This window comes from Lycorma delicatula, chromosome 4, assembly GCF_047948215.1.
Source record: "Lycorma delicatula isolate Av1 chromosome 4, ASM4794821v1, whole genome shotgun sequence".
NCBI classification, from domain to species: domain Eukaryota; kingdom Metazoa; phylum Arthropoda; class Insecta; order Hemiptera; family Fulgoridae; genus Lycorma; species Lycorma delicatula.
In genome coordinates, this window is record NC_134458.1 from 4,180,353 (window position 1) to 4,194,506 (window position 14,154).

General features: G+C 33.0%; 1 protein-coding gene across 3 annotated transcripts in view; it reads right to left on the reverse strand.

The window, feature by feature from the left end:
* Positions 1-14,154, reverse strand: part of LOC142323056 (polyamine-transporting ATPase 13A3-like) — a 158,049-nt gene that overhangs the window by 139,667 nt on the left and 4,228 nt on the right. For all 3 annotated transcript variants that reach the window (XM_075362172.1, XM_075362171.1, XM_075362173.1), the window contains exon 2: positions 3,883-4,127. In XM_075362172.1, coding sequence (XP_075218287.1) covers positions 3,883-4,127 — 245 coding nt within the window. The remainder of the gene's footprint in view (positions 1-3,882; positions 4,128-14,154) is intronic.

Genomic DNA, 14,154 nt, shown 5'->3' on the forward strand with positions numbered 1-14,154 from the left:
CGTGTCAGGGAGTCTTTCCTGCGTAATCCAAAAAAAATTGTTAGGAAGGTCAGTAATGAATTAGTGATGACAGTGTTTAATATTTTAACGCTTAATATACGTCCATAGAGTCTACAGCTGTTACAGGCTTTAAAGTCTACCGACTATCTTGTGCGTGCCGTCTTCGCGATTGAAATTTTGTCATAAAGACGTCTGTTGATCGTATTATGTTTAGTGATAATTCAACAGTTAACCTTAGTGGAAAGGTTAACGCACATAATTTTCCTATCTTGGGATCAAAAAATCCCCATGAAATCTTAAAATGCGAAAGGGACTCCGCAAAATTAAATGTTCGATATATTAAATTCTGTGCGATATCCCGACATTCCGGTGCAAGTTTACGGGCCACTATTTTTTGCTGAAGCAAGCGTAAAAGGAGTTGCTTATTTGGATATGTTGGGTACACGGTTCTTTTCTCAATTACAAGATGAACCAGAGAATTTTATTCGACAACAAAATGGTGCAGCTCCTCACTGGCATAATTCTGCATGGGATCTGTAAGCGATACGGCGATCTCCGACCTGCTGTATCAGTGATCTCATAGACGTGAATCCTACTGTTTGATAGAGCTTATTTGCTGTGGCCTCCAGGGTCACCCGATCTGAGTCCATATGATTTTTACCTTTAAGGTTTTATAAGGATCTATGTATGTGCCTCTGCTTTCTATTGATCTACCCCATTTGAGGCACAGGAATGAAGCAGCTGTCGCTTCCATTACTCCAGGCATGCCGGTTAGTGTGAGACGAACACCTACACTTCTATCGGTTGGATGTGTTCCGCGTGACTAAACTTGCTCACATGGAACAGTTTTAGGGAAAAACTATAACAGTTACTCTTTCATTTTATTTGTGATTCACTACCGTACGTTAAAAGTAAGAGATATTAAGTAGCTTTAAAACCCCGATATTCTTTTTTGTACACTCTGTAAGTCACTATTATGGATCATCAACATTTTTTGGTTAATTATAACCCCATTTTCTTTCTCTTTCAATCGTATTATGTGATTAAAAATCCCTTTCGGCACGTCGGAAGGCGTGGTAGATTTCACCGGTGCTAAGTAGGGGGATACAAAAGTTTCTACCTTAAAGTTAAGAAAAATTTCAAATTTACTCAATACGACAATGGTACATGTGAAAAAAGTTTCAGGTGTTTAGCATACGACAAGCTCCATCTTCTTACAATTACAGCAATATTTTTGTCATCCCTTGCCGTAAGGGTTGGTCATATAAAAAATCGTTTCAGATAAAAATTTTAGGTAATTTTTAGAGGACTAACGACCACTTTAAACCGATTCGATACTGTGCCTATTAAGGGAGGTATGATATTTTTTATCTTCAAAACCCCATTTTATCCACCTCTGAACCAATGGTTGGTGATATCAAAAAAGTTTACTTACACAAGTTTTAAGCCGTTATCCAAAGAATAGTAGGAACTTTAAACGAACTCGATATTTTACTTAATAAGAAAGTTATAGCGACTTTTTTTTATGGAAAAAGCCCACCCGTTTCCAGTAACGTGGTCTGATTTTGGCCGGTAACGAACTCGACCGAGATTTTGGGACGAGTTATCTTTAAGGAACAATTTGAAAGTGATTGGCGCAAAATTGCGGCAGCTATTATGTCCTCAAGAAAGTGAAATATATATATATATATATATATATATGTACTCTTATAAATAAATGGAAATATAGAATTTTAAGCTGACAGTTTTTGGGGTCGGTCTGGGGGATGTGAAACGCGAAGATATGTCGAAATTTTCCACAAGTCGAATCATAGTACTCATTACAATAGGTAGCTTTCGTATGAAATTTACCTAAAAATAAAACGTAGTTAAAAGTAATAAATTTAAGGTAGTGCCTAAATGCATTAAAATAATTTTTATATCATCTTAAATTACAGAATACTTCTCTGACGAACATATTAGGATTTTTTTTAAATTTTAAACAGGTCTTTTAATTTTTCCAATTTTTTTTTTGTTTTGTTTTCAGTAGAAATCAGAATTTTTGTACGTGAATTTTATTCCTTGCTATTCATAAAATACCTTAAAATAAAAAGGATAAAACATTGCACACATGCATAAATAGGAGTAGAAATCAGTTTAACAATTTAATAAATTAAAAATAAGGACATAAAAAGAAGTATTTTATATATACAGGTATTTTGTAATCATTAGATACAACTAAACAAAACTATATTTTGAGCGCTGTTGGGAAAGACTGCACTAAGATGGTCTTGCCTGAATGAAATTATTTTATTACAATGTCTATGAAGCAATCATATAATGTACACAGAATCAAAAGCATTTATTTATTGTTAATCGTTAAACGTTTTGTTAACGGGAAATGTTTACGTTATTATGTTAGAGATAATCACTGGAAATTACATTATTTATAATGTTTATTTCAAGATCTATTCAATTTTTCATTTGCATAGCAATACTTAATAAGTCACATTATTTTATTAAATTTGTTAGAATAATGATAAAAATTAAATATTTATAGTGCTTTAGATGGCTGAAGATTTATTGCTTGTAATCACTTGATGTGTCTTGTCACAACACTGAGCATCTAATATATTTAAAAAAACTTATTTTGAAAGGAAACTGTTATGATTTAGAAGTAATCAGGAAAAGAAGGATTAAATACAGTACTTAATCTGCGATTTATTAATTTTTATGCATACACCAAAGCTTTATATATTTATACGAAAAACAACTTGCATATACAGTCAAATAACTCATAAAATGTAATGGTTTTAATTACAAAAGATCCTGTATCAATATTAGCGATTAAAAAAACAATTTATTAACATTTATGAAATAATGATAACCTGTTCGTCATTTCTGTCTATAAGCCCAAAAAGAGAAAAAGTGAAATGCGAGAGAATTTTTCTAGCACATTTCAATAAATATAAAAAAAAATACTAAAAGGCTATATGCAACTAGAGATCCTTACTTAACACACCTCATGTCACCGATGTATCTTATAGCACCGCTACAATATCTAACAGCCTTTTTAAATTTTTAGTTTATTAGAAATCTTATTGTAAACGTTTTCAATCATACTAACTAATAAATGGTTATCTTCACCTTTAAATTTTGTTTATGGGAGGGGATATCTCTTTGACGGATTTAAGATTCATCTTTATCTTTCTTGTGATGAGTTTTATCTAGACAACCTACATAAAAGATTTATATTAAATAATGTGGATAGTCTAATTTGCAGGATTAAGTGGTTTAGATGTCTAAGCTAAATTTATTCCTGTATTGTGATTGTTTGACAAGAAAACATGTACTTCTGTTGCAATAATTATTTTACTGAATCTCATTAAGTATTGTTTGTTTATCGATTAATATTTTTGATTATTTCTACTTTATTTTCTTATTTTTTTAATTGTACTTTTTCTGCAGTCTATTGATGATAATGTTTAAAAATTTAAATGGAGATCTAGGTTTTTTTATGAAAAAACTTTTGTAAATGATTTTTGAGAATAATCTTATCTTTCAGTTTACAAATCCTTAATTATCATCTCAACCACCAGTAGCATCATTATTATTATCTTTTATGCATGTTTTTTATGACTTATTCTCAATAATTCTACAAATATTGTGAATAACAGAAAACGTTAATAAGAAAATAAATATACTAACTGAACTTACCTATGTACAAATTGAAATTATTTATTATTTTATAGTAATAAAAACATGGTAGTTTGGCTGCGGGAGCTTCTTAAGTAGTATGTTAAACCAACGATGAATTATTTATATTACACAAAATACAGACTTATTATTTTTTTTCTTTTAACAGACTTTTTCACAAATTGAAGAAATTCATAACATACTCACTTTAACTAGAATTATTTGGGCATTTTCTAATGTGCATTTCTTCCAGAAACAATTTACTTCAAACTGCGGATACCATTTCAAAAGTAAATATGGGATTCCTACAAACACCATATAAAATGAATATTGAAACAGTTTATGCTTCCAATTTCTCTGATAACCGGTGCAAAAAATGGTGTATTCTTCCTCCAGATCTATATTCTGAGCAAAATGTGAAGTAATGTCTTCATATCCACCCTTATGAGATCCTGAAATAAGCAAAACATCAGAAACAGTATTAAGCATATCGTAGAACAAGTCGCTGAAGGCAGTGCAAGATATTCTCACACCTTTCATAAGCTTCAATTTTAAAATCATAATTCCTGGAGCTAGTATGTATAAGAACCCTAGAAAATTCAATGCTAAATCAGACTATATGATTGTGAATACTGGCAGAATACCAGAATTAAACTATCTATAACAAGATACAAGTATAAGCAAATACACATCTAGGTAGATAAATGTCTCAAAACCAAATATTCAATTAACTGAGTATTGCTTGGTATTTTGGTGTGTTTATAAACGGTTTTGATTAATAATTGATAAAAAATAATTAAATAAAAAAAATAATAAAATAATTATATTTTGATAAAATATAATTGTAACACAGTGGACAACACATTTAATAAAATTAAACTATTATATATACTGGCTTTATGGTGAGAAAGCTAAAAAGTAAGGTACGCTAGATTTTTGGTGGGGACTTTAGTATAATGGAATATATGGCTAATGGATATATGCTTTTAAATCGTCAGAAAGAATTTCATAAAATCTCAGAAAAACGAACTGAATGCATTAACTATATGTTACAATGGAAATAAAAGACTTCATTCTAATCATCAGTTACTGATAACAATGTGATGTTACATTCAAAAGAAGTGGGTTATTTTCTAAATCTATCATTGCATCATTAAAATAAATTAACATTTTTATGAACAATTTTTATCCTTGTAAGTGATAATTTTTATCAACTATTTTTTTACCATGAAGAAAAGTACCGGATGTACAAAAAAATATATTGGGGATTTATGATAATATCTCTTAAATGAGGTGTACAGTGTTGATTTAAGACCGTTTTTGCTGTTTGGCAAAACCAGCGAAAAGAGCAGCAGTTTTAGTTACGAGGATGACCGTACATTAATTCCCTATCTTTCCACTTGATAGCGCAACTAGCAAAGATAACGACTAATGAACTTTTGATAAAAGTAAACCTGCAGTTACTATTCAACGTGCGTGCTGTAGAAAGTTAAATTGTGATCCTCAAAATAATCTTTTCGAAAAGACCGGATTTCTGTGTAAAGGGAAAAGTACAAAATGACCAAGGATGTCTGAAGAAAGTGTTGAACGTGTCGGAGAGTCTTACCTGCGCAGTCCTAAAAGATTTGTTAGGAAGGTCAGCCATGAATTAGCGATGTCGGTGATGACAATGTTTAATATTTTAAGGCTTAAATATGCGTCCGTACCGTTTACAGTTGTTACAGGCTTTGAAGCCTATCGACTAGGTGTTTGTTCCGACTTCACGATGGAAATTGTTGTAGCATGAAGCTGACGATGGCATAAAAGTACATTTATTTGCTCCAAAAACTTTTATTTATTTTTCTACGTATTCACCATTTCTCTCGTCCATGAAACAGTTTTCTATTTCTATCAAGGAAGAATGCCGGTAGTCTTTCCGCGATCCATGACCTCACCGAATCCTTCATTCATCATCTGTCGTGAAATCAACATCCTTAGTATCCCTTTTTAATTGCGGAAAGAAGTAAAAACCGCAGGGCGCCAAATCAAGTAAGCATGAAGGTGTGAAATAAGTTTTAATTCACCTTTACAAGAGTTTTTGCGGTCGCATGTGTGTGGCCGTGCATTATCGTAATGTAGAATTATCGGCTCCGTGTATTGTCGAACGCGACACATACATCTCCTGAGGTATTTTAATGTCTCTATGTTAAAAGATAGAATTTACAGTCGACCCGGCTTCTACGTAGTCGGTCGCGTACATGTGTTTGGAATCCCAGAACTCTGTCACGAGAATTTTTTTCACAGGGTTTTTCAATTATTTTGATTGCGGCGAACCACAGTGTTGTTATTCCTTGTTTCGCGTTTTTATTCGAGTTTTTTTTATGCACCCGAGTTTCGTATTCTCTCACTATGTTTCAGAAGTTATTTACAACATTCTTTTCGTTGTTTTATGAAAAGTTGTTTCAGAACAAACGCCAACAGATTTTACGGCAGTCCAGGTGTGCAATAATATCTGTACTTGTTCTTTCGATATACCTAACCGGATGGCGATACGATGTCATTTTGGATCAATTTATCCACCTCCTTTCGGTGTTCATCAGTCATAGAAATCGGTTGATCACGGCGAGTTCATCCTCGTATTCGCTCTACGGATTGTAATGCACGAACGCTACTCGACTCCGTAACAACGGCGACTGAGAGAAAACGAGAGATATCGGTCGACAAGTTTTGGAATATTAGTAGTAGGAGAAAAAAACTGCAAGATACAAAACCTGTCACTCGATGCGACATTATGTTTTAGTGTGCATTATACTTCAGCCGTCCCTCGAAGTACGATTTATCCAGGTCTTAAAAAAAGCAGATGTTTCAGTGATCATCTTCGCTTCGCATAAATCTTTTTACAGGAAGCCACTCAATATCTGAAAATAAAGAATAATCCGAAGGTGCAAATTCTGATGAGCGGTTATGGAAGAATTTCAAAGTATAATTCGAACAATTTTGCTGTGGCAATTACAGAAGTGACCTGGTGTATCGTACGATTTAAACGATTCATAATATCGTCCACTTATCGGTTTCCCTACTCCATAAAGTCGATAAACATCACGCCGTAAGGATCGTAAAAATCAGTGACCATATCACCTTTTCTGCTGATGCGGAGCGAGTTCCCCGACTGCAATTTCCTGTTTTGACTGGTCGCTGGTTTCAGGTCGGTAGCGATTACCCAAGTTTCATCAATGGCGCAAAACTTTCTCTCGATAACGTTGAAACAGCCGCGCTTAGAAATATTTACTCGTTAATGCTTTCGATTGACTATGAGCATGCGTGTAAATATTTGTGTAAAACATAACTCATCCGTTCGTTTGACATACCTATTGTCTAGCGATCTTAGATATCTCTATCCTCTATCACTACATAATGAATTTTTTTCAATAATTTCCGCAGTTGTAATTTCAAAACGCCACTGGTTAATCGTTTTAATCGATGGAGCCGATTTACCGTAATATTTACCTTGCTCGGCTCTAGCTTCCTGCGATGCCTTTCAAAAAGTAAATTTTTGATCTTCACACGAAATTATCTTTTGTCAATTTTTCAGAAATTACAACATTCGTAATTTAAACGACTGCAGATAACAAAATTTTACGAATGACACTGACCACGGCGTTCTCCATCTTGATTATGCTTCTAAGAAGAGATGCCGGAACTAAGAATGACCTCGACAACGTATTACGAACATGATCTCTTGACTTCTTACTGAATTATCAAAAACCCCTCTGTATAACCTACATATGTTTTTTGTATGTAAAATATTATAAAAGATAATGTTTTCAAAATGTTGTAAATATTTGTCTATCTTGATTCCTAACAAAAGAATTTGTCAAACTATTTTCAAAGTGGTTTTTTACAATAATTTTTTTAGACCGTACATAAAGTTAGTGGTTTTCTTCATTTTTGTTGAGTTACGTTTTTTATCGTTTCACACTTAAGTATGCTTGTATATATACGTTAGGTACGTCAAAAGCGATCGATAACAATTTCATTTAATTTGTAAAGTTTTTCCAATTTTTATTTATAATTTATTTTTCATTTTATCCGTTATTATACAATGTACTATTTTTGTAACAAACTACAAGGGCGCAGTTTTAAAATGAATAAGCGATTTGTTGTGAAAAAGGGCTAATGACCACAGTAGTCAATGCACTTAACCTTCAAAAAAAAAATAATTAAAAAGTGATTTAATGGGTATATGTGTTTTGTAAATCTAAAAATTTGGAAGCTCACGGTTTGTAAAAATACAGCCGTATATTATAGTTCACGTTATTTTCACGATACACATATATTAAAAAATGTAAACAACAAACCATCTGATGTTACAGAATGTATAATTATACGAAGAAACTGATTAACAGATATAAATAACGATCTGGAAATACAAAAAATGAACAATGATAAGATCGAAATCGACGTACGGAAGATTCAGAAAAAATTAAGTCATCGATAAACAGCAGACATTCGATAATGAACCAGTACATCGGCAGAGCTGATGCACTGATTCGTATACTGGTATGTTTAATAAATAGTCGCGATAAATTTGCCCAGTGTGTCATGACAGCAAAGGAATATTATTTATATATGATTAGATAAAAAAAAAAAAATACTTTACGAGTAATTTTAAGTTTACGTGTAATTATTTTAATCGCTTAGCTGATGATGCAGTCAAGGACTGCGAAAGAACTGCTGTAAGTGGGTCTTAACATGGAGTTCTGATTGTATTATGAAATTTCAAAATAAATATAAAGAAAGACATTTTTTTAATTAAAATGTATTAAAAACCAAAAATATAAAAAGAAATCAAGATTGTTTTTGTTTTGTCCAGCAATGGCCCTACTCGCCGAGGCCTTGTAAAAAATAAAAATAAAAAAGAAATATGATTTTACGTGTTTGTCGAGAAATTAATCGAATAAAAATACAAATATTTGTAAGAGGAATGTTAAAAATTAGATTCTAATTTTCAAAAGCGAGCGGTTTAACTCGTTCTCGGGGATTTGGCAATGCTGTACCAGAATCTCTTCCGTTCGATCCCTATCGTGAAACAATGTATAAAAAAATTCAGGAAACTCAAGATCACCTAGTCGTAACTTCACTTCAATTTTTAATTTATAGCACCTAATCTGTGACGATGAGACACACAGTTTGCGCCTCGCGCCTTTAAGATTTGAAGTTACAGAGATATTATAGCTTCGTAAAAAGTATAAAAAATTGGAAAATTATTAAAGATTTTAATTTGAGAATCAGCAAGTTCATATAAAACACAAAAATAAAATCGTTTTTTGAAAAAAATATGTCGTAGAATTTTCGAATTACAGTCTACTAGTTTTTTAAATCAGATCTTTAAAAACAGCTTCTTTTTAAAGTAAAACACCTTTCAATACGTCTGAAAAATTATAGCTTTACGGCGATAAACGAACGCAAAACTAAACTAAACGAGTAAAGTATTATATATACTTTATAAAATCCAATGAGATATTTATTCGATTAACATAATTTGTGACCGGAAGGTAAAGTCGGGTTACATACATACACCGACTAATCAATGACGACTGTACTTACAACATATCGTCTAATCGATTAAAAATAATCTTAACTATCAAAACGCTGATTCATAAAATAACAATTTACTCGGTTTCAAATTGCTTTATTTATTCACTCGTTCTTCCTATATCGGATTTCAGTAATTTTAGCTCTTCTTTTATTATTAATCGCCTCGTAAACCTCCAACAGACTTCAATTAATATTTATTTGATGTTTTCCATTTTCTGTAATCGTACTGATTGTTACTGAAAAGAATTAATTTATTTTCAAAAAATGTTACCGGTTGTATTTTAAATAATCGCTTAAAATTTAAAAAAAGGTATCGAGTGCAAATTTATAGGACTATAGTCGTTCATAGTAGTGTTAGTCTGTTACTTCCTCCGCTATGAATCGGAACGCACAGATGTTTTCAATTCATCAGAGAAAGTTAAATTACACATAAAGACTAAAAGACAAGAGCTATTTACATTTTTGCTGCCGTTCCATCATAACCGGCCAATTATTATTTTTTAAGGAAGTAACAACATTATATATATATCGTGTGCTTATTCGTGGACTAACGATTAATCGGGTAATTTTTTATTTTATTTTGTTTATCTTAAGTAAAGACATACGGATATGAGGAAACTCAATGTAATTATATTATTACGCGTATGAAAATATTTCCATCTAAAACATAACATCGTCCGTCAGAAAAAAAAAGTCTTGCTCAGATCGCTACATAATTCTACATCAGGTGTGTTGCTCTACGGATATAAAAGAGGAACTGCCTCAGCAATTGCCGGGAAAAATGAAGGAAAATCACGGGAAACCCACGATAAAAAGCGGCATTGTAAAATACAAAATTAATAAATAGAAAATAGAAGCGGTCGAACATTAATACAAATAAGCAAATATACCGGATGTCCGAAAAGACTGCGGAGTTTCAAAAACGAATATAGTTTTTATTTTGCAGTACGATAGTGTTTCACATGGGATCTTGAAGCAATAACAATTAAATTTTAATTTACAAATTCTCTGTCGGTTAGCAGCTGTGTTTCACTGTTGCACAGGCAACAGTTAACAGTCCGGGCTTTAGTATCGCGGCGTTGTCAAAAGAGAACTCACAGTACGCGTACCGGATCGTAAAAACAAAATCGGTGATGTCGTATCGTAGAAAGTCTACGATAGTCTATCGTAGAAATTTTACGAATGATAAAAGCATACGTAAGCGGTACGAATAGTTCTTGGAAACTGGAAGCGTTTTGAAAGCAAACTTACCTGGCAGGCCTAAACGAAGTGTCGAAAACAGAAAACATTCAACTGTCTTTCAACAAAGTTCAAAACGTTCAGTTCCTAGTGTTAGTCGTAAACTATGCCTCTAAAAACACCGTCCTCGATGTTGTTCACAAGCATGGAAACTTCAATCGTGTTTGAACATCCCAAGCGATCTCTTGTATGAAATTGATCTCTTTGTATTGTAGATATAAAGAGTTCAATTTGTAATGATTGTGTTAAACTTCATTTCTGTCGATTAAAATTACCTCCGGCGCATTTCATTTTCTGATCGCGAAACATTTCACGTTCACGGAGTCATGAATCGCTATAACCGAGACTAGAAAACTCACACGAATCGGTGGAATTCGTCCGCACCTATCCGAAAGCGAACGTTCGGTGCGGTATCACGCATAATCGAATTTTCGGATCGTTTTTTCCCCACGAGCAAGACTATTACCCGCATAGTGTACTCGGAAACGTTAACGAATTTCTCGTTTCTGCAGATTGAAAATAAGGAAGGCCTACCTTACCAAAAGGACGGAGCCCCTCCGCATCGTGCAGATGTGCGGACTACGCTCAACAAGAAGTTTGCAGAAGACAGATAAGCGATAGGCGAAGAAGCTCGGTCCCTGCGAAGTTCCGATTTGACGCCGATGGATTTTTTTCTTATTGAGTTGCGTAAAAGACATCGTATACGAAAATATCCAGTCGCTTGACCGCCTGTGCCGAAGAATAACAGCTGCTGCGGAAGCGATTCCTGCAAGACGCGCTCACCAGAGTGCGGAACGAGATCGGTTATCGGTTTGACGTCTACAGCGCTGTAACCTGTGCCCGTACCGAGTTACCTTAAGAGGTAAAAAGAATCTTTAAGACTTAGTAACCTCGTACAATATAAAACGTACACTTGTAATTCTAAATGTGCTAAAGTAAATTTAATTTAAAACCGGGAATTTCTTTACACCCGGTAAAATAATAATTCAAATATAATAAATAAATAGAATCGGTACACGATCTGATAAAGATTCGGGAGGTTTAAATTTAAATTATTCAAGTAAATTATCATATAACGGTTGTACGAGTTAAACGTGAATACAGAAAATCCAGCACTTTTAACGGTCGTTACTAAAAAAAACTCATCGACTGAGTTTTGTAAAAGAGAATACCTTTTAATTAAGACGGCCGATCTTTTAAACGAAACGGTAATTTATTAAAACGGCAACAGACGACCATAATAAGACTCGTATTAAAAACCCTCTGATAAGTTAGAATTTTTAATTTAGAAATGTTGGAGGATCAACGTCGACGCAGTTCGTGTACTAGCGGAAACAGACAACGATCCGACAACCGATTTTATATCTTGAAAACTAATTACTTTGTAAAGTATTCTTACAAGCGAATGCTAAGACATTTCTTTTTCTTATTCTTAAGTAGTACACCTGATGCGACCTACATTCTGTATAATTTACATCTATGTACAGTATTTTATTTATTTTTAATAACGATAATTTATGTATCATTAAAAAAAAATAGTTTAAAGGTACGTTTTTAAGCGTAGGTTATACTTTTTTTGCGACCGTCTTCATCGTAACTAGAAGTGACGTTAAATTTTGCGATTTAACTAGATGCCACAAAGATACTAATCTGGATGTGCGTATTTGTTCTAGTATTTTTCTGTATTATTAAAATGTGGTTTTTTGTGTAAATAACAAAATATTTTTTAATACTGTATCGGTAAGTTCGTATAAATAACATCTATTGTTTTTTGAAAAAATTATTTTGTCTACATAAATTAGAAATAACCGAGACAAGGAACGCAACAGGCTTAAAACGATTCAGTAAAAGAAACGGTTCTCCTAAACTTAAAAACGCTATAGGGAATGTAAAAAAACGAGTACGTTTATTAACAGAACATAATACTTGACCGTCCAGCGAATATACGAATTATAATCTGGTTGACAAAAGAGCCTCGTAATTTACGTACTTGAAGAGTTTCTGTGTTCTACACTATTTTTTTAAGATCACGTTTAAACAGAAACGGATCGTTCACATTTTTATTAAAAAATAGCGGGAAACGCGTATTTTACCTTTTCGTGGTATATTCCACACAGTCACATAAAATATGTGACTGTGTATATCTGGATTACTTGAATATCGATAACAATAAAACGATTATTTTTAATTGTTAAAATTAACAAACGTTTGAATATGAACTTTTTTCTTTACGCTCGTCAAATTTCAGGCGGTTCGGTGTTTATTTTGGCGAGGGCCCTTAAAATAAAATATTCTTTTGATATCGTTTCGAAATGATATGTCGACGCTTTTAATTCAGATATTGCTCGACGAGGTATTAAAATTTAGAATCGTACTTATCGATAAAATCGTAATCGTATGTTTTGAATTTCACGTAGATTTCGAGGGTAACTGTGCGTAAAATATTATTGAGACGTCCGGCGCAGGAGTCTGTTATAGTTTGGAAAAACACAATTTCGTTTTTTTTTCTTTCTTCTGAAAAAGGATTTCTGTACACTTTGAAAGCGAGTCGCTTTGAAGTTTAACGATTTTAAAAGCATCGCATTTACTATTGCCGTATTTTGCTTTCATGTAATACTGTAGCTTCTTTTTTTTTTGTAAAAATTGTTTTGTTTTACAGTAAGTTTATTTCATTTAGACATTTGATATTACAAGTCATCGATAAGCACGCGTTATAACAACGACGTATCTGTAAATGTTATCCTTTATATGAAATAAACATTTTGTACCGGTCATTTAGTATTCAATAGAACAGGATTCATTTTTTGGTATCATAGAACCGATGAACTACCTGAAACATAAATTTGTTCGCAGATAAAAAAAGTTTCTTATAAACGATTCTCGAATAGAATTTTCCGTAATCTAGTAATAAATAAATTAAAAATTAAGTGACATAAAATTATAAAGCTGTATCTATTACTTAGCGCGCGGAAGATATATTTATACAGGTGTAAATTCAAAAGTGCATCTTTAGTATTTTCTTTAATTCTTTTGGTTACCGACAGAATAAAATCCGATACAAAAACCAATAAAACATAAAAAATTAATTGAAGTTTTATATATATATATATATATATATATATATATATATATATAAAAACCTCCTCTATGAATCATGAGACCTTGCCGTTGGTGAGGGGGCTTGAGTGCTCAGGGATACAGAGTAGCTGGACCGAAGGTGCAACCATATCGGAGAGGTATCTGTTGAGAGTCAGACTAAGGAATGATTCCTGAAAGAGGGCAGCAGCTCTTTCAGTAGTTGTTAGGGGCGTGAGTCAGGACGACTTAAACGGCCGTATCAACATCACTCAGTCCTCTGAGTACTGCGCAGCTGAAAGCAATGGAAAACTACAGCTGCTTTTTTTCCAAGAAAATGTGGCTCTCTGCATTTTCACATAGCAATAATGGAGGCGCCTTCCTTGGTAAAATATTCCGGAGGTAAAATAGTCCCCCGTTCGGATCTCCGGGTGGGGACTACTAAGGAAGGGGTCACCAGAAAATTAAAAAATAACATTCTACGAGTCGAAGCGTGGAATGTTAGAAGCTTACGAAAGGTTGGTAGGCTAGAAAATTTAAAAAAGGAAATGGGTAGGACAAATGTGGATATAGTAGGAATTAGTGAGG